The sequence below is a fragment of the Perna viridis genome, chromosome 9 (assembly GCF_037379345.1).
Source record: "Perna viridis isolate PV_CMFRI_1.1 ecotype Kerala chromosome 9, ASM3737934v1, whole genome shotgun sequence".
NCBI lineage: Eukaryota > Metazoa > Mollusca > Bivalvia > Mytilida > Mytilidae > Perna > Perna viridis.
The window spans coordinates 36,661,529-36,682,975 of NC_142453.1; the positions used below are offsets into that span (position 1 = coordinate 36,661,529).

Consider the following 21,447-nt stretch of genomic DNA (forward strand, 5'->3'; position numbering starts at 1 on the left):
CATCCAAGTTATGGGCAAAGTCCATTTTATGCTAATGGAAATCCTTAATTCATTCAGATAAAAAATCAAGATAGCAAGTGCACAATGGTATTAATTAAAAACATTCCCGAAAAGTTTCATTAAAATCAACCAAGTGGTTTAGAGTTGAAGATACATATTGATATCCTTTCAGTCCATCTGAGTTAATTGCAAAGCTCATGCTTTGTTAATGGAAACCCTACCTCCAATGGCAATACCAAATTATCATGTCTTGAAAATTTCATATAACTCCAGCCAGCAGTTTTGGTGTGGTTGAGGATACAAGTGTGAGGAAGAAACAGACAGAACAAGAGACATTCTGATCATTTTCATCAACTACCAAAGTTTGGCCTTGGCTATTTAGATCATAGGAAGGTCACATGTGATAAGAATCCTAATGTAAATGAAGAACAAAGCAGGACTTTTATATTTTATTTTCTGAAAATTCAACTGCAACTGTCTAGCATCTAACATCACTGTTTTTTAATCATATTTTACTACTAAAATGTCTCATACACAGGTGCTGAACCACTTATATTTACCATAATATGGCAAAAGGGTGATGTTCAAGCTTATGAATCAAATGAAGTAACAAGCACAAACCAATAATGAGTTTGCATTGAATAAGAAATATAGCAGCAGATCTAAACTGAAAAGTCTCTATGACCAACAATATAGATCATTCAATCAGTTATCAGGTAAAAATAGAACTACATCGATATTGAAAGTAAAGAATTCTATACTCGGCATCACATACATAACATTGTTCAAATTTTAAAAAAAAAATTGGTCTACAGATTTATTGACACCTACTGACATTTTTTAAAATGTGTTAAATAACTTGCTCATTCATATCACAAAACAGCTTCTCCATAAAATGTGAACTGCTCAAATCCGATGACATTTTAAATCCAGATCACGTTTACATTGTCAAATTGGCCATGATTTTGTTACCTAGACAATTTTCGGTTGTTGGTAGTTTGATGAAAACAAACATTTACCGCCTTATTTTGTGGCAAAAATTTTTCTGAAAGTTATTGTTCCTACAAAATAATTATTTGTTTTCAAATTCGTGAGAAATCACTTTTTTGTCAACAGAGAAATTAAAAAAAATACAATTATCAGAATTTTGTCAACAATTGGCACTTTAACAAAAACTGCAGAATTACAATGGAATTTTTCGTAAGGAGTTATAAAATTCTTTTTAGTTGTGCATATCAATCGTTAGTACTGTTGATTGGTTTATATAAACTGAGAAATGCATAACAAATAAAAAGAAAGACAACTCTGCCTCGACAATAGAACAGCTAAAGAAAATAATCATTAAATTGTATATGGGCTTGAACTGACGAGTATAAAAAGAATCAAAATTCATATAATAATGGCCAGTCTTCAAAACTAATATTATTTTATCAATTTCCAAAATCACAGTCATACTAACAATAGGTTGAAAGATATTATACTTTTTGTAATGAGTGAAAGTTTAGTATTGAAAATATCAACTCAACTCAAATTATTAAATTCAACATCATAACAAAAAAACCCTCAGTGAGTTCGTTAAGATCGTAAATTAAATAAAGCGAGTTTTCAACTTCCACTAGTTGTTAAACCTTTTCCTCTATGATTCTGTCTGTTTGACATCCCGCATCTTTCATGGTGAAAATAATGTCACCAGTTGTTCTAGGAGATCCACATCACTTTTCACCATAAGGTTTTATAGACAATCCAATGCAATCATACAAAATCTTACTGCAATATCAAATTTTTCATATCACTAGTTCATATCACATCATCCATAGTGAGATATTTCAAATTATCTAGCCATCTAAGAAGTAGATAAAACAACCATGTCATAGAGAATTATCTGTTTAACAAAAGCATCAATCATTTAAAATGAATTACTGTGAAAGTACTGTGAAAGTACAATAGTTCATGGGGTATCAATTTTCGTGGTTTTGATGTGTAGGGCAAACCATAAATTTTGGTTCCCAACGAAAAGGACATTGCCACTGATGTGTATACGGAAAACCTCAAAACCATGAATTCAAGAATCCATAAACTTGCATTTCTTCCATAATCCACAAATCAGAACTTTCAAAGAACCGTAACTCAATAAATTAGCACTCTACAGTAGGAATAACTAATTGCAACATATACAAGTAATTCCATATATTTAGTATGAAAAACAATGTTTAAGACCAAAGAATTGATTCCTGAAAAGCAAATAAAATTTGAATGGAAACAATAAATTATGTACAAGACTACATATGAATGGATCTTGTATGATTCTGGAAAAGTATATACTATCATGTGTTGTATGTGTACAAAAATATATATTTCCATACTGGTCCTACACATGTTTTAAACCTATCAAAACATATGTTGCAGTTTTTCACATGACATCATTATAGATGCTTCACAATAATAATTCCAGCTTATCAGTAGATGTAACAAAATCCTCCCAGTATTGTTAATGATTCTCTCCTTTTAGTCATATGTCTGTTTAAATGCCGATTTCTCTGGTTTCCTATCTTCTTCAGCTAAAAATTGAAAATGTCCAAATAAAAAAGCTATTTCATTTAATGCATACATCTGTATATTGACAATACAGTAGCAACTATATTGACACAAGCTATTGAATAGCTACAACAAAACAAGAGGCTCCAAAGAGCCTGAATCGCTCACCTGGCTCGATAAGCAACATTCTATTTTTGTAAAAGCAGCCATGATATTTCTTGGATAGAAATTCTGAAAAGCTCATAGCTAAGGAACAATTACATCAATTTTTTTTTTAAATTCTGTCCCATAGTTTTTGAAAAGATTTTTTCAGAAAAAAAACATTAAAAAAAGCAAAAAAAACTTCGAAAAAGGGCAAGAACTTCAACATGGTAAAACAGATTAACACGAAAATTTGAGCACAGATAGATCTTATCAGGCTTAACACTTTCACTTAGTCAGAATTTGCCTAAACCTAACAGTATTTCAGATATATTCGAAAAACTTCTGACTGACCCAAAAGTTCTATTTTTAGTACTTTCATTCTCAAACATTCCCCTGCTAAAATGTCATAACATGAATAAAATCTGACAAACACATAATTCACGATCTATGTTAAAATGAAGCAATAGATTATGATGAAAATCTGTAAAATAAATAGAATACTGAAGAAATAATTCTAAATGCCAGGCTTTATGCTTATTTTAAAATGAGTAGGCACTATATTTGTCATTATTTTTCACAGAGCGTTAGTTCTCCTATTAATATTGGAATGAAAAACATGATTACTGCAGTATAATCACTCTAGTGATGAGAGGTATATACATTGACTTTAGAAATAATAGATGAGTAAAAAATCACATCCGCAGGTAATTATTCATAGGCAGGTTAAAGTAATATTCCCTTTAGAATATTTTAAAATTTCACTATTCAGCAAACAAAGAAACAGGTTTATGTAAATTTGTCTTTTGGGCAAACCTAGGCAAGAACTTGCTTCTAACACTGCAATGAATAATGAGTAATTAAGAGTGGTCTCAATCACATTGTTCTACACAATAATATCTCTACCATAGCATACCTTCAACAGAACAGAGATCAATCAATATATTCACAACAATAGTCTCTCTCTCTGATAATCCTTCCGATAACAACAGGTTAAGTTTCTCTACAGCCTTAGGTAAGTCTGAAATACAAATAGTAACAGCTGATGAGGAAGATTTTTAACTTTCTTAGCCTATAACTGCATTTAATGATATTACAGTCAAATGACTAGTTTAGTTTCACCAATGAGTTTTTGGGGAAAGTATTGTTCTTACTGTTTTTTCTTTACACTGTCATTATAATGAAGCTAGATCTGTAAATACAATAGTGTTATTTTCAGTCTAATGTAACTCATAAATATCTCAGAAAATGGCAATTTAACATATTTAGAAAAATCTTCTATATATGGCTATCAAAAATAGGAAATATATAAATATCACATCTTTCACATTATAAGGAACAGTACATCATACTTCAAAAGTCAACTGAACAATACATTACAATTATACCTGTATAAACTGAATCTATTTTTAGACTATAAAGTTGGTTTGGAATAGACAAGTGTTTTGTTTACAAAGGTTAAAAATACATTAAAACTGATATAATGAGACTTTAAAAAAAAATTCTGGTTCTGAATGGTTTTTGGATAAATTAGGATTCAGTTTGGAAATGTTTCACAGAACAATGGAAGCTCTTTGATCTACCTTTATGTTTAGCACTGTGTTTAAATCTATCAAAGTATAGAGAGATATCATCCTTCTTCAGCAGATCACTGAGACACATTAAATCTTCCCTGACAGATAGTATTATAATGTGGAGGATAGCTGTACATATCTGTAATGAATAATCAAAGAAAGGTTTAGACTAAAACAGTGTGAATTCAACACGCAGAATCACCTTGATAAGATGAATCGAATCATGACACAAAAAAAAACTGATCAAACTTGCCATATGTGCATGTAAGAGTAATACATATATATATATATATATATATATATATATATATATATATATATATATATTTTGGTCATTCCCTCCCTGGGACTCAAACTCCTATTACTGTGACATCTATGGCAACACCGCAAGTAAATATTTGTGTGCATTCAGAAAAAACTGTTATCACAGAGATATATCGCAGTTATTCAAAATTTGATTGATGCTAACATTGTTACTATTTTTTCATATTATGAACAATTTATTATATCAATACAACTTTTTGACACCGCTACCGTGACTGACGGAGCATATGAATAAAATGGATACAGAATTGTGGTAAAGTGACAGTAAAGCAACTGCATACCAAATATGATTGACCAAGCACAAGTGGCTCATGTCAACATGATCAAACTGACCTAATCAGAAAACTTGACATAAAATCTTAACATGTATGCTGCAAATGTAATACCTTAGTCTCACCTTTTATGACATTCATCTCTGGTGAAACAAACAATTAGGGTGATACTGTCTTGTTTTTTATGTTATTTTTTAATTTTCATGTTGTATCACTCGATTTTTTTCTTGGAAAAGCAATGTGTTATCTTACATGATCATTTAAACTATCTCTATATCTGAACTCAGCAAAGTCTGTGATCTCCTCGGCAGTTTTCAGTCCTTTGATAAGACTCTCCCATATATGAAGGTACAAATCTAGGTTGCCATAGTGACAACGTTCTGCTGGGGATCCTAAAGCCAGTGCAGCATTTATGCGTACTTTGAAATTCTTACAATCTGTGACCACAGAACATAAGGTCAGGAGTATGTCTTTCTGTAAATAAAAAATCATCATACCAACCAAACATAGCTGCAACTCATCATATAACACATGATCAATATATCTTTATCCCTTGATACTTTGATAGCACATAAAAACTTCTATTATTTATTTCCATGCCAAATAACAACTTCTTCAACACAAAAGTTACTTCACAGGTTCCTGGTGTTTTTCTTATACACCAAACATACTTAATACAGTTCTGTGCTTTTAAAAAAAATCTGTTCACATACCAAAATTTGTTACATAAGAATTTTAATAGTTTTTTAAAATGAAATTAATTTCACAAAATGAAGATATTCTGTCTGCAACTTTTACTGTCCCCTGCCCTCTTCTTTCTCAATGCAACAAGACCCTGTGGATGTTTCTTCTAGATTTGGTAGGATGCTTACTTTGTAATGAAGTTTAGATGTACATACTATTATACCAATTTGATTCAGTTCTGGAAGTTAGAAAGCTTAATTACCATTCTGTATGAGAATCAGGTAAAAGGAGGAAAATCATATTTATCAATTTGGTCTTTTTTGCCCCCAAAAATGTTGAAAACAACTGAAAAGCTATTCAAATTTATCCTGACACACCTGTGACATAGATATTTTATTTACTGCTTATATAAGGAAAAAGTGTGGGGTAATTTCTTGTTACCAGTTGCTGTGGAATAGGTACTTTCTCACTGTAGTTTTGTGCCAGCTAAAGTAATGACAGATTCTGTTAAGAAGCTTTTTATATCAGAGAGGATGTTATTTCTGGAGGTTTTAAATACTTAGTTAATGCAATAAAATCTCTATTTTTCCCTTCATGTGCCATACCTTATACACATTTTGCCGAATTCTTAGACAAAGAAGGACAAATCTCATCAACTACATGTGGCTTCATGTAGCAATCAAATTTAAACCAACAAACATGTTTAATTAACTTTGTAGGCTAAACAGGAAAATTTAACATGAATTCATATGCAACAGAACACATGAAATATTTCCATAAGACAGATATGAAAATATAAGGAAGTGTGCATATAGAACACACATGAAAACAAATGCATGTTTCCCAAAACTCATTTCATACATTTGCATATGAAGTCATATGAGAAAAAATAAAAAGACTTCATGATTTTTAATGAATACAATTTTCATAAATTCATTCATAAGTCCTAAACATGTTTTTCAAGTTTGGTTTTAAACACATGTTGCAATTTTCCTGTGTACTTATTACATTTAACTTTGTAGTCATATACCAGAAGAGATTTATTCATTTTGTTCTCAATGATCCTAAAATACTTCACTCACAATCCATGGAGAGTTGCCATGATTCAGCAGGTTATTCCTAAATAAATTACTGACAGCATAACAGGCATTCCATCTCACCTACAAATAAAGATAATACAAATAATTACTTCCCTGTAAGTCAATCAAGTCCTAAAAATCAACAAAACACAATGCATGTAAGCAGGTCATGGGACTTAAAACTAACATTAAACTGACATGTACACACACATTCCTACAATTTGATTGAAATGAGACAAGTAGTCAGAGAAGCTGGTTCCATAGATGCACAGAAAGCTAAAGAAGAACACTTGAATCCACCCTTAGCTTGTAAATTTCCCCTTAAGACAATGAGATGATCTCCTAATGACATAATGTAACTGGATTTTACTTTCTGACTTACTTTGAACAGTACAACAAGTAACTTGGCAACACTGGATATAAATAGAGATCGTGGGGCTATATTTTTTTTATCCAGCAAAACAAAAAAGTACTGTTAATACATTTAAAGAGATTTCCCTGGCTTTTTTCTTTGGACCTGCAATATTTTCCTCAGCATAAGTCCAGGAAATGGTTCAGGTCATACAGATAATAAAATTATTTAAAAAAATAAATATTATTGTAGCCACTTATGGTAGTAAGTGTTGAATAAGTATGTTCCATATAACTATAATTTGTATAGACAGTCCTAATGATTTACCTTCATAGCGCCTGTACTGATATTTTTCACTAATGCTTTAACACCATCTTCCACTGCTGTTCTAAAAGGGATCTTGGCTGGAGGAGAAAAATCAAGATGCCATCACATTATTCTTATTATCAGTAATTTGCTATTTTCAGACAAAAGAAAGTAAAGGCAAATTGTACACACAACTTTTGTTTAAGGAGGTAAAAACTAACATTACACAAAGCCTAATAATTTGGTAAAAGACCTATTTGAAAGACATAATAAAATATAATTTATAGATCAAAACTTGTAGTGGTAGCTAATTGGTATTACAAAAAGCCCTTGACCATGTGTCAGAAAACTTGACAAATACTTAAATGTTAGTACAGTAGATTCCGCTTAATTGCATAGCCTATTTGCCAGTAAAAAATATGCAAATAACCGGGCTATTCTTATAACCGAAATTACGACATTACCTGAAGTGCGAGTTCAGGTAAGACGACGATACTGTGGATCAACCAGGGATATCACTGTTCAACATTTCTGATCTGGTATTTAATTGTTATAGACCTTCTCATTGTATTGTTCTTTTATCAATAAATAATAATATATATTGTGTTTGTCTTGTTTATTGACCTTCTTTACGCTGTGTGTATTTATAAGTAAAACCACGTGTTTCTCATCTATAAATAGTCAAGTAATTTCCTGACCTTTCTACGAAAGCAAATCCCATATTTCATATTTCAGGCAGGATTCAGTGTAATATTCATCAATGTTTGCAGTTTTTGGGCTTTTGAAATGGTCTGTGTGTTTAATCCTCTGTTCATTGTACACTGATAGTTGTGTATTATACGCGTCATTGACCTCGATGTATTCCTATGAAGAGTGGATAGTATGGGGCACCTTAGGGTAGTTGAATTTCATTAGACATTGTACTGAATGAATGACTTTTAATTTTCGTATGATATTTATGCCTAGTAACCCAAGCTCACTCAAAACTGTTCAGCTCATGAAAGAAAATTAAATTTACATTGATAATCATTTGTAGTCGGAAGAATTTAAATAGGGACAAAAAAAACCCCAAGCCGAACCTCAAGCCGCATCACAAGATGATGTTCGGCATGTCGTCAGAAGTCATTGTTCACCTAGGTGCTTGTTTACTTTAATGTAATTAGAAATCATTTATATTGTCTTTTATGTCCATGATTTTTTAATCCATTATTAACACCTCCTGATTGATGATAATCTAGTTTTTACAACAATAAATATGATTGACGTATTTATGACCCGAAGGCTTAAAATAGAATTTGGGAAAACCTGTCTTTACCTGGACGAGGCAAAATTCTCTATGCAATAAACCGAAATGCACCTCCAAGGCCTGTGCAAATAAGCGATTTTTTCCCTAATAGAATAATAGGAAATGGTTTTGTGCAAAAAAATTATGCTAATAACCGAAATATGCAGTTAAGCGATATGCGATTAAGTGGAGTCGACTGTATCTGTAAGAATCAGACAGTGGGTGAAACATGGTTCGAAAAAAACCACCATTTTGATAGTTTAATTTGACTAGTTTCACCATCAGAATCAAGGAAAGCAGAGAGGATTTTCCATATCATGCTGGCCCATTAAATTACAATTTCATTGAACTGCACTGAAAATGAACATTTAAAGGGCAGATAACTCTGTCAAAAACCTCAATTTCCTAACATTCTATTGAAAAATTTTTGAGCAAAGACAGTGATGCAGAGATTAAATAATGGTCTTTTCAAATAGCGCAGGTATCCCTAAGTAATATTTTATTGTCAGATCGGTGGGGTATTGACATGTATGTTTCTGATTTTTCCCATTTTGCCCGACTCTTAAAAACCCTTACACTTTAAAAGTCTGAAAAAAATGCAACTCCAATGATAACTTTAGTCAAAGTCATCACAAATAGTAAAAAATATTCCCAAACTTAAGTAATATCAAGTTTCATGACACCTTTTAGTAACATATACATGTATCTAAACTTTGTGTACACAGACAACTTTCAACTCAGCTTGGCAACCTAGCAGCAACAAATCTATCTTGGGTAATACATACCTAAACTTCTAGTAGGTAGATATCTCATGATGTTTCCCAGGGCCCTCACAGCATTGGATTTCACCTTATCATTGTCTTGACAAGCATGTGTTGCTGTGGTGAACAGTTTCTGTAGCAATAGGTCAGAAAAATCTTCCATAAAATCTGTGTCCCCATCATCTCTGAAATAAATAATTTGTTATCACAGAGACATGTCTTATCTGTCACACATGATTGTTGTTATTCAATCTTTGATAGTGACTACAGGAGCATATGTACGAAACAGATATAGAATTGCAAAGTTGTGATGCTAATCCATTCATGCTAATGCAACTGCATACCATATATGATTGATAATGCACAAGTGGTTTCTATTAAATTGATGTGATCAGAAAACTGAACAAAAAAATCTAAACATTGACACTAATGCTTGTCACCGGTGAGACAAAAAAATACACATTGTACACAGTCTTCTATACAATTTTATTTAGTCATTAACAGTTAGATTAAAAAGGCATTAAATAATTTGTAACTTAATGATAATTATGAAAAACAAGCTAACATATTTTTTGTATTCTAAAAAGATTCTTTTACAACAGATCTGTTACCTTAAAGAGAAAAATAATCTTTATATCACATTAAATCTTTGGTTTTGTTTTGCAAAAAATCTTACTTATTCAATACCAGAGCATCACATAGATTAGCCAGGGACCAAGCTGTCTTCAGCCTTACATTCAAGCTACTATCAGCCATACATGTCAGAATAGCATTGGCAGCATCTGCTACAAAGTTCACATCCTACAATTGAAAAAAATAAAATAATTTCTGTGATCTTTCCTTTGACAGAATGACCTCATTTCAAAATTACTCAAAGAAAGTATTATTGTTAGAGTATTCCTGTCAAATAAAGGATTTAAACGTTTTTTGCATGAACAACATATAACAATATATCCTACATCTAAAATGAAGTATACATTATTTGTATATGCATTATAAGTGATTTTTTAAAGCCTCTATCTTTTACCCTATATTCCATATCCCATATCACACCTCTATACCTATATGGCATACCCTATATCACACCCCTACACCTACATCACATACCATATATCACACTTCTAGAACTGTATCATATACCCTATATCATACCCCTAGACCTAGATGGCATACCCTATAACAAACCCTTAGGCCTACATTGCATACCCTATTATTATCACACCCCTAGACCAATATCACATCCCAAGCCATTTTCCACATACCCTTTATAACACCCCTAAACCTTTACCACAAACCCTATATCACACCCCTAGACCTTTATCATATACCCTAAATCACACCCCTAGACCTATATTATATACCCTATATCAAACCCCTTGACCTTTACCACATACCCTATATCACACCCCTCGACCTATATTATATACCCTATATCACACCCCTAGACCTATATTATATACCCTATATCACACCCCTCGACCTTTATCATATACCCTAAATCACAAACCAAGACCTTTATCACATCCACATGTAGAACATACTTCAGGTTAAAACATATGATATAATGCCATATCAACACTATATTACCCATCACATTGGTGGCCCTTGGGGTAATATAAGACTCTAGGGGTCATACAGCATGTGATACAGATTTTGACATGTAATATTCAGCACATAACATACCTCCCTCAAGCAGTTATAGAGTACATAAACTCCCAACGTTCTAACAGCAGAAGACCGAACTACTCTATCTTCATCAGACGTCAGACCCAGTATCAATGTAATGCATAGTATTCTTTTATCCATCTGAAGAAAAAGACAATTGCAGCTTTTAGAGATTAAAAACTTAATATGAAAGAAATAGAAGAAATGTGTCCATAAGGTAGATATTCTTCTGCCCTTAACATGAAGAGTTTCAGCCACTACTCTAGTCAACAGAAAGTTAAACAGTGATCAAGATTAATATTCCACACAAGATACAAACCATTTTACTGAAGATGTATACCATATTTCAAATCATTCCCACAAAAATTGTGTTCATATGACAGAAAATTTTTAGAAATCATAGAAAAACTTGTCCAGCTACATGTATGTCAGACATAAAATAATTACAGAGGAATGTACCTTACAGAAATAATACTGAACACATCTGCCCCTATATTTGACAAACAATCTTTACAGAGGAATGTATCTTACAGAAATAATGTTGAACACATCTGCCCCTATGTTTGACATACAATCACAAGTGACAGCTTTTACTGGGTTGTGGACCTCTCTCTGTAATATCTTAGGTACTGGTCCAGACAAAATGTAGTCCCAGAAACGGTGGACCTACAAATATAATAATAATATCAATAACATATTACACATTTCTAAACTGTTCAATATTTTTCACATGTTTTGTAGTATAGTGTATTCAGAAGACAGTATCTTAAAGCAAGATATTTCACAGTTTAAATTTTTGAAACAGTTACAAAACATGTTCGATACTTTACACTTTATGTTTTTGAAACAGTTACAGTGCATGTTTGTTATTTTATAAAAATGTACACAATAATTCAACATCTACATATGTACAAGTATCTACTGTACAATGAAAGTTAAACTGAACCCCTTTTATGTATATGTACACATTTATACATGTGTTCAAGTTCAAAATGTTTTGAAATAGAAATAAAGGGACCAGATAATGTCTGGTTTTTTTTTCATGTTTTTTGGGGGTATATTCCAGGATTAGTCTAATTTTTACAGGTTTTTAGGTATATTCAAGGTTTAGTCTGGATTTTACAGGTTTCTGGGTATATTCCAGGTTTTTACAGGTTTTTGGGTACATTCCAGGTTTTTACAGGTTTCTGGGTATATTCAAGGTTTTACCAGGTTTCTGGGTATATCCAGGTTTTTACAAGTTTCTGGGTATATTCAAGGTTTTACCAGGTTTCTGGGTATATCCAGGTTTTTACAGGTTTCTGGGTATATTCGAGGTTTTACCAGGTTTCTGGGTATATTCCAGATTTTTACAGGTTTCTGGGTATATTCCAGGTTTTACCAGTTTTTTTGGTATATTCTAGGTTTTTCCAGGTTTTTGGGTACATTCCAGGTTTACTTCAGACACATTTCACTGTACTTTAACTATATTGAAGTAGAAACATGGTAACAAACCTCTGGCAGTGTTAATCTCTGAGCTCCATCTGAAGAATCTAATGCCTGTATGTCTTTATTCAGGGCTTGAGTTAATTCATCCAATAACTGAAACAACATGTACATGTACATGTATTTTCAAAGTCTGATTTGATAAGCGCATTTCACATTTGATAGCTATGTACTGTGAGGGTATTGGTCCTCAAAAGTATCAGTTTTTTAGGTTTACTGAAATTCCAACAGTTAATGATTTTTTATTTTACAGAGTTTTCTCCCATAATTTTGAATTCTACAGTACATTCTATATCATTTTTTCTCATAAGAACAAATATGACATGCCACAAGTTAATCTGTTAACTGTACCATTTTAAACAAAACATCAAAAATAAGAATATGTAGGCTTTCCACCCATGAATCACATTTTGCATGATTCTTATCTGGAGTTCTACTTAACATGTCGTTGAGAGTTGAGTTCATGGTCTGACTAAACAAAAGTTGGTACCCTACAAACAATAGTTCTCCCATAGTGAGTTACAATATGAAAAACATACTTCAATAAGAGTACAAACATTTTTTCAAAATAACCAAACAGTGCTATTGCGTAAAAAATTACAATACACCCAATCAAATTCTAACAATTTAGATGATTGTTTTTGTAACCTTTTAATTGAATTCAACTATTCCAAATGTCTTTTTTCTAAAGTTGCATATAAAAAAAACCTTATGACAACATTTCAATTTACAAGAATTCACTCTTATTTTGACAAATTTCGTTTTTGCTCAGAAAAAAAGCAGGAATACTGCAAAGCATACCATATAAACATATCCTAAACACATTTATTTCCTTTTCATCTAAAAATTAATCACCTTAGATGTATGAAGTCTAATGACATTATCTCCATCTTCAAAACATTGACAGATCAGGTCTCTTAATACTGACAGACTGTTTCTAAAAAACATGTAGAGCAAAAAATTAGCCAGGTAAGACTAATATCATTTATATGCAATATCCTATTTCCACCTTTTATAATCAGAATCTGTGGTAAAGTTTAGTACCTATTTTATTACTTTCAAGTTACTATAGAGATATATTTGTATCATTTCTTCTAGATAGATATGAATCTGAAATTATTTTCTACTTCATTTAAGTCCTTCTTTAAAGAAGAAATATCTGAGACAAATTAAAATACCTGATAATCGGGAAATATCCTTTTGTCAGATGAGCAAGAACCTGTAAGGACTCTAATCGGACAGGAAGTGGTTCTGTGTAGTAGTCACCACCTTCACTGAACCCTCGGGGCTGTGGGGTAACATTACGAACACATAACTTGATCAACCATGATGTCTGAGACGCCTGGGACTGTAGTGCAGGATCAGAAAATACCGGAGTCTGAATACCTGATATACCAGGGGATGGACTGGAGGGACTGGATGACATGTTTACACTGTCTAGGTTACCAGATTCAGGTGACTGGTTACTATGGAAACCAGAATCAGCTGCCTCTAAATGATTATTGGCAGCAACTATTTCCTTAGTGATGGCTGTAAGTGATGTTGTCCATGATGGTTGAATTATATGGCAGACTTCCATCAGTGGTGGTTGTATGGCAGAGACTGCTCCAAAACAAGTAAGGCAGGCTACTCTTACATTAGGATCTATGATGTAAGTAGAAATACACATGTAAGTCACTATAGTAAATGAACTTTGTTTCTTTAAATATTTGCTAAATGGTATAGTACAATGCACCAGTATTTGATTTTTGGTAAATGATATATGGTATTACATCTGAAATTCTGCAAACAACGAGTGAAATAGTATTGTTGATCCTTAAACTATCTCTTTTAATCTACAAAATCTTTCCACAACTTAAGTCAATCACTGTATTGATAAATGTACATGTAATTGAATTTTGTACTCGAAGTCTCTAAACTCTGACAAATGTAAACATACCTCTATGTCCTAGAAAGTTTTTAACATTCTTAGTAACCCTTGACAACAAGCCTGGCCTCATTCTTTGGTATGGTACATTACTAATCAGAACTGATATACACTACAACAGTAGAATCATAACAAATAAAGATTTGTTTTACACGTCAAACAAAAAGAAATGACAACTACATACTGTGAAAATACTTTAATATGAGGATACCAATTTTCGTGGATTAGGGAAGAAATACAAGTTTGTGGATTCTTGAATTTGTGGTTTTGAGGATTTCAGTATACCCATCTATGGAAATCTACTTTTCGTTGGGAACCAATTTCATGGTTTAGTCTACCCACAAAAACCACGAAAATTGGTATCCCTCGAACAATAGTACTTCCACAGTATACCAGTAGAACTAATATTCATTTTGATAAATATCATTTTCAGGTAGAACTGATTAGTTAAGAAAAAATAAAATGGAGGAAAAGTATTCTATGAAAAAAGGCACATAGTACTAAACATACATGTACATGTATTCCTCATGCAACAGTGAAACATTGTTACCTTAATGAGCTGTGTAAGAGTCAATGGGAAATTCTCAGAAACCAGTGCCAGCAGTAAACATCGATGGAGTTCATGTATTGTAGATCCTAAAACTGATGAAAATGGTGTGAATGCGGTCCTCACCTGGTCTCTGAAAAATGTGGCATTAAAACTTACTCAAGATAAAATGATAGATAATGCATTTTCATGTATATCACATGTATAACCAATATAAACATATGTGCTGAAGTACTTTATATGATCATTCCACTCTGAAATAAAATATCAGTAAACCCATAAGAAATGAATGTGTGCTTGCCCATGAAGACAATCATTGCAGCAAACAATTAAGATATGTTCATACTACTGAATGACCGTTCATTTTTTCAGGTGTATTTTTTTAAATGATCAGCTCAATGCTGATTTTTTAAAAATGTTTAACACAGATTCTATTGACAGGTTCAAATCTGTTGAGAATAATTTGAGATCAAAAATTTGTAGAAACTACAGAGAATGTGAAAAGGTTGACACTTCTGTAATTATTAGTATATCCAAAATTATTGTATGAGTTAATACAGTGAGTGTATGAACAGACAGCTGTATACCATAATATGTCCACTGAAGTGCTCAGTCCAATCAAGGGTTTCATATTACTGGTAATCATATTTTTGCCAGCCCTGATTAACAATTATCCACCATTTTGCTATATAAACAGTGTGAAAATAGGAAAGTTTAGCCAGCTATAAGGAAATGAAATTTTCAACATGTGAAAAAAATACTTTCAGTTTCTGATATCAGTGATAAAGAATAAGAAAGCATGAATTTCTAAAATATTATCCTCACACCAGGAACACATGCATTTAACATGTTTGTCTACTTGTTAAACACACTTTACAGTACTTGTGTTCATGTTAGACACATTACTGCAATAAAAACCTAACATGAGGACATTCGAAGTTAATTTTGTTTAATTCTCAGACTATTTTTCATGAGAATCAATGAACGCAGGAGGACGTATTTCTTTTTAAATTTATATTGCCCCAAAATGTGATGAGAGTGACTTTTATGATTATGGATATGTTTTTTTGTGGTTTTCATTTTACTGATATGGTAATGATAACTGTTATTGAGGTACAGTACCCTCAAAGGAGATGTGGCAAGAGAACTGTAATTTTTTTTGTGGTAGGACTTAACAACTTACATGTCCTCTGCTGCCGCAAGATAATTCTTAGTTCCCTCTAACAAGGCTGTCAGAGTAGCAAGAGCACCCATTCTACACTGAAAATACAAAATAACACATTTAATACCAGATAATTCTTACTTTCCTCAACAAGGCAGTCAGAAAAGCAAGATTCCCAATTCCACACTGAACATACAAAAAATAGAATAAATACAAGAAAAACATTATATGGGAATCAAAGATTCCTGTGCACCCAAATTTTCAAAATGATAAGGGCCATAACTCTTGTACAGTTATTTTAATGCCAGTATTGATAATAAGTACGAGCTGACATGGTTTTATCACCAACAAACCTATGTGCCATTAAAACTGAACACATGTGTGCTACTACCATACCTATAGAGAGTATTTTTATTGTAAAAACATAATTATGTCAAAACCCACTTTCAATCCTGTCTTATTTCCTGTAGTGTTGCCAGAATCACACAAAAAAATTCATAAAAAATCTAGAAAAATATTCCTTAAATCTATAAGATTTTACTTAAACCTTAAATTTCAATTGATTCGATTGGTCAGATCTTGAATTGAGGAAGGACTTGAGGAAATTCTCAATAAGAGATATTGGCTTCATACTCAAAATAATTTTGAAAGGTTTCATACTGATCCAATAAATAAATTGAAGATATATGGAACATAGACCAATAGACAGCAAGGCAGACAGACAGACAGACAGACAATAAATATCTCCTAAATACTGGAAGTCATATGATTCTAAAAAAACTAAACAGAGGTCTATATATCCTGTACCTTTGGTGATGGATCCTTCAGTACTATGGTAAATAGAGTCTGTATATGAGAACTGTTTCCTGATGTTACAGAGTCGGGTATGAATGAAGACCAGTATCCAAACATCAGTTTCTTATCTGTATTCTGATAAATAAGAATTAGCATGTTACAGTTTACTTATTAAAACAAAAATATATACATGTAAAAAGATCTCTTTTACATGTAGTATGGATCAAATAAGTAATATCAATATGTTTAAATCATTTTAAAAAAATGTTCGACAAAAAGTTTGTACAGTAAAATTAAAAACATCAATATCAAAAAGCCTCTTTCAAAAGAGGGGGTTATCTTTTTTTCTTGCTGATTACTTTATAGTTACTAACTTAGAAATTACTACCTGAGCATGCAGTACAAAGTATCAACTAATATATACCTTAACTAATGTATGAAGACAAGCAAGTGCACATTGTCTGACCTTGGCACATGTCAACCTGTATCTTGAACTTTGACCCCCTTCAGTGTCAGAATAATCAGATTCAGAGCTGCTGATTTTTGCCCATGATGGTCTGAAACATGATGCCCCTTCACTACGACCTTGCATCTGACCTTCCAATGACATACCACTCATGCTGTAGTTCAAGGTCAAGTCATTCTGACCTTCATCATTCTCTGCCTGTTTCCCATCATGATCCTTGCCCTTTTTAGGCTTCCTCTTCTTCGATTTTTTGCCACTCTGACTCTTTGTTGTATCATCAGACTGAGGTTTCTGGGGCGATGCATGACCTTTGCCATCAGGTTCAATGTTACTGATAGGTGAGGGGTATAGAGTTTCAGGGACCACTACAGGTACAGTTGATATCCCATGGAACATAGATGCCCTAACTCCTGCCAGTAAAGGTCCTAGTTGTTCAGTAGGCATGATTTTTGTAGCAGATAATATGTTCTGTAAGCCTCTTAATGAACTTATTAGAACCTAAAATTAAGGATACTCTCATACATACATGTATAAAGTTCACAAAAATCATTATATACTTTTGACAACCAAGACTATCCTTATGGGTCTGGCATGGTTACACTTTACTGGAGTTTTGTTAGTGGGCTGCTAATTGTTAGCTAATTAGGAGTCTGACTGCTAGGACATCTGAATAAAGAGCTGCTAAATTATTATTCATGTTGATGTGGCCAACTCCCATAGTATACATGGATTGGTGAATGTTTCCCAACTCTAACTATCTTGGAGATTAGCCAACTGAAATGGTCATAAAGCTTTGCTTGTTATTGTTCTTATTTTTTGATTAAGAGGAAGTTAACATGGTTAATATGTGTAAATATAATTTGTTTACAATTTATGTTTTTATAAGGTACCTTGCACTGTATTGTAGGGTCAAGTTTTGTTGCAGGAATCTTGTGGAGCAACTTCATAAAAATCTCAAAACTCAATGTAGCATATCTGTCTTCCATATAGGGTTGGGGTGGTACTCTGAAACAGAATTTTAAAAAAAGGCTAATCAAATGACCAGGAAAAAAAGTGAATTATACAATGTGATCAATTTATCTCATTGTTTACGATAATGTAATCCACAAATACTGTGGAAAAATGTTTAACAAATGAGGAATTATATGTCCATATACATGTCAGACAAGAAATTATTCTTAACAAATTTCACCAGAAACCACAAAAACAACCTACTTTATTGTCATATTCTCTAAAGTCTGAACTGCCTGTCTTAGTACATCTTCTTCTGCAGCTCCTCCTTCTATCAAAGGAACCAGTATACCTTTTCTACTCAACAGGATATCATGAAACTATACAAGAAAACATCTACTTGAACATTTGACAATTTCACATACATGTACAAAAAACAGGACAAAACAGATGGTAAAAGTACTATAAGTTCTTCAGTTCTAACATTACTAGTTCATAAAATATCATTTTTTCAGATTTTATTTATAAGTTAACTATACCCTATATATGTGTATCAACATAACATGAAGCGAGACCATATTGGTACCTAATTGTCAATAAATGTCAAAGTAATTCATCATATTATACATTTTATATATACTACTTTTTGTAAAAAAAAACTTAATGATTTAGGCCTAGGTGCCCTAAAACTTATATAATAGTAAAGTAGAAAATTTATGCAATTTTCATTGTTACTGCAATAAAAGTTTTGGGATGTTACAACCAGTTACAAATGTCCTCAGACTCCAGTTTTGTGGCACTGGGCCCTGAATATTGAATGAGTACCTTGCTTAGATGACCAACATTTTCATAAACAACAGCCCCCAAAGCCTGTAAAATCATGGACAAAGCCCATGGCTGACACCTCTGAGCTCCACCAATCAAATATTCTGTAACAACTAGCAGTGATGGCTCGGATAATGTTAACTGGAAATCAAAGTCATACAAACTGAATATATTATTTGAAAACTCATGATACTGGAAGCATTAGTTACTTAACTGACAAAAATGCAATAAAATGTACATTAATAGGTCATTCTAATAGCATATAACTGTATAAAATCAAAACTCTGCCAAACAATCACTTAATTAAACAGAGAAACCTATCTAAACAAAACCCTGAATAATCAGAAAACCTGTCTAAACCAGACACTTTTTACAAATGTTAGTACCTTTATATCAATTTAAATGTAATTTGAACCTTAGTAAACTGTACAAATGTCTAAACTAAACCATTTTTTACTTTAATTTTAACTAACATAATTGTTTACATGTTTGTTTAAAACATTACATGCATAGTATTGACTTTATAAAGAATTAAAATTCACAAAGCTACTTGTTAGAGGCTGTTTCTATAAATGTTGTATTTTTCACCGTGTTCTAATGTTCACTAAATTCAAGGTGGTCAAATATGCATCAAAAAGTAGCCACAAAATAAATATTTTAAACTATATAATGCTATTTTTTTTTCTAAACAGCTAAAATTAACTTCTTCAAATACATGAAGTGTAAGTTCATTTGGTATCACCTGATATAATAAATACATTTATAATAATTCATTTTATCATAAAATATTTGTTAAATTGCTTTTCACCTGTTGTCTGGCTGTAAAATTGAAGACAGTTTGACAAACTTTGACAAGGAGTCGTTCATCATGAAGGGGCACTAAACAGCATATCTTATATCTTATAAGATTATTGGCTTCCTGAAATTAAAATTTTAAACATTTAAATGAGATTTAATGAGGGCAAGGAAAAATATGTCTGTTCTAGGTCACATTGGATGAAAAAAAGATTGGTAGGTAGATAAAATAATTTTTTTTTTTTTTATTATTTTCTATTTATGGCACTTATTGGAGGATTTTTTTAGTGCTCAACTAAAAGATGAAAGTTTAGCGATAAATTCAAAAAATATATATCAATAAAACATGTAAAGGTGGGACAGGAATTTTTTTCTTTAGATTCAACTAAAAGGAATCAGCAGCTGTCATGCATGAATGAGTCATTAAGAAAAATATGTTCCTTAGCTTTTATTTAGTTTTAAAGTATATGAAAAGAGAATGGGTCAAATGAACTAAATTGACCATAGAGACCCTACTTTGTATTAGACACACTGAGCTGGATTTTTTTAAGAGATAGATCAGATAGACAGGTCACCTACTTGGACACATACATGTAATTCCGACTTACAGCCGTCCAATTGTCCTAAAATCTCCTTTATGCAATACATGTATGCTTGGTTAAGGAATGACCACCAATCAAAAGTCTTTGGTATCACTTGACTAAGGTTTAAACCCACAACCTCCACACTAAAGGTCATTATGTTACCAACAGACCAATAGAGCAATGTTTTATATCTAAAGTTCACAATTGAAAATATACAACAAACATGTAAATATATAATATGCCAAATAAAATTAAGATTTAAAAAGGCAACAGTGGAGCTTCCTGTGGGGGAAGAATTGACGATGCAAACTTTAGTGAATTTTAAACATGAAACATCCTATTTTACTTCCAATAAAAGTAAAGAACACTACTTGTTAACGAAGTGCATGATATCAACTTCATGAAGGTGTAAATTCAACAAGGACACATTTCCCCAATGCTATTGGAAACCAAGAATCTGACTGTGTGTTAGGCACATTATATGAAAATGTAACTTACAGTTGTACATGTGCATGTATGTCATAAGATATTTGGGAAACCATTACCCCATGCAACTGCAAGGACCATTTAGAGGATAACTCCAGTAACTTTGAATGAAATACCTCTTGAACCGACCTCAATAGCAATTATCCAGACACAAATGATTTGGATCAAATAACACCGGAACATAGGAGAAAGGAGATATGAAAGAATAGCAATTAAACATTCACCTCTTCCCTGACAATTTTTGATGAGTAATCAATAGAATTAATTTCATCCAGCAAAAGATTGATATTTGTTCTTGATAAATCATCCCCTTGACTGACAAAATTCATAAATCTTGTGTAACATTGTTCAAAGCGATCCCTTTCGGCTGCCAAAAACCCTGCTTCATCTCCCATCGTTTCGGTATTTGTTGATGCATCAGTGGAAACAACGCACTCTAGAGTCTT

At 32.2% G+C, this 21,447-nt stretch overlaps 1 protein-coding gene across 1 annotated transcript; it reads right to left on the reverse strand.

Annotated features, from left to right (window-relative positions):
- Positions 1 to 436: 436 nt before the first annotated feature.
- Positions 437 to 21,440, reverse strand: LOC148608213 (HEAT repeat-containing protein 6-like). The gene is made up of 23 exons (XM_088545357.1): positions 21,226 to 21,440; positions 19,945 to 20,055; positions 19,137 to 19,277; positions 18,576 to 18,691; positions 18,251 to 18,365; positions 17,319 to 17,858; positions 16,907 to 17,029; positions 16,121 to 16,197; positions 14,941 to 15,070; positions 14,403 to 14,502; positions 13,642 to 14,107; positions 13,319 to 13,400; positions 12,473 to 12,559; positions 11,510 to 11,644; positions 10,997 to 11,119; positions 9,990 to 10,114; positions 9,338 to 9,498; positions 7,289 to 7,365; positions 6,613 to 6,690; positions 5,099 to 5,320; positions 4,260 to 4,389; positions 3,593 to 3,697; positions 437 to 2,558 (listed from the first exon to the last, which is right to left on the reverse strand). The coding sequence occupies exons 1-23, from the start codon at positions 21,394 to 21,396 to the stop codon at positions 2,506 to 2,508; spliced, it is 3,468 nt and encodes a 1,155-aa protein (XP_088401483.1). The 5' UTR covers positions 21,397 to 21,440; the 3' UTR covers positions 437 to 2,505.
- Between the last annotated feature and the right edge of the window lie 7 nt (positions 21,441 to 21,447).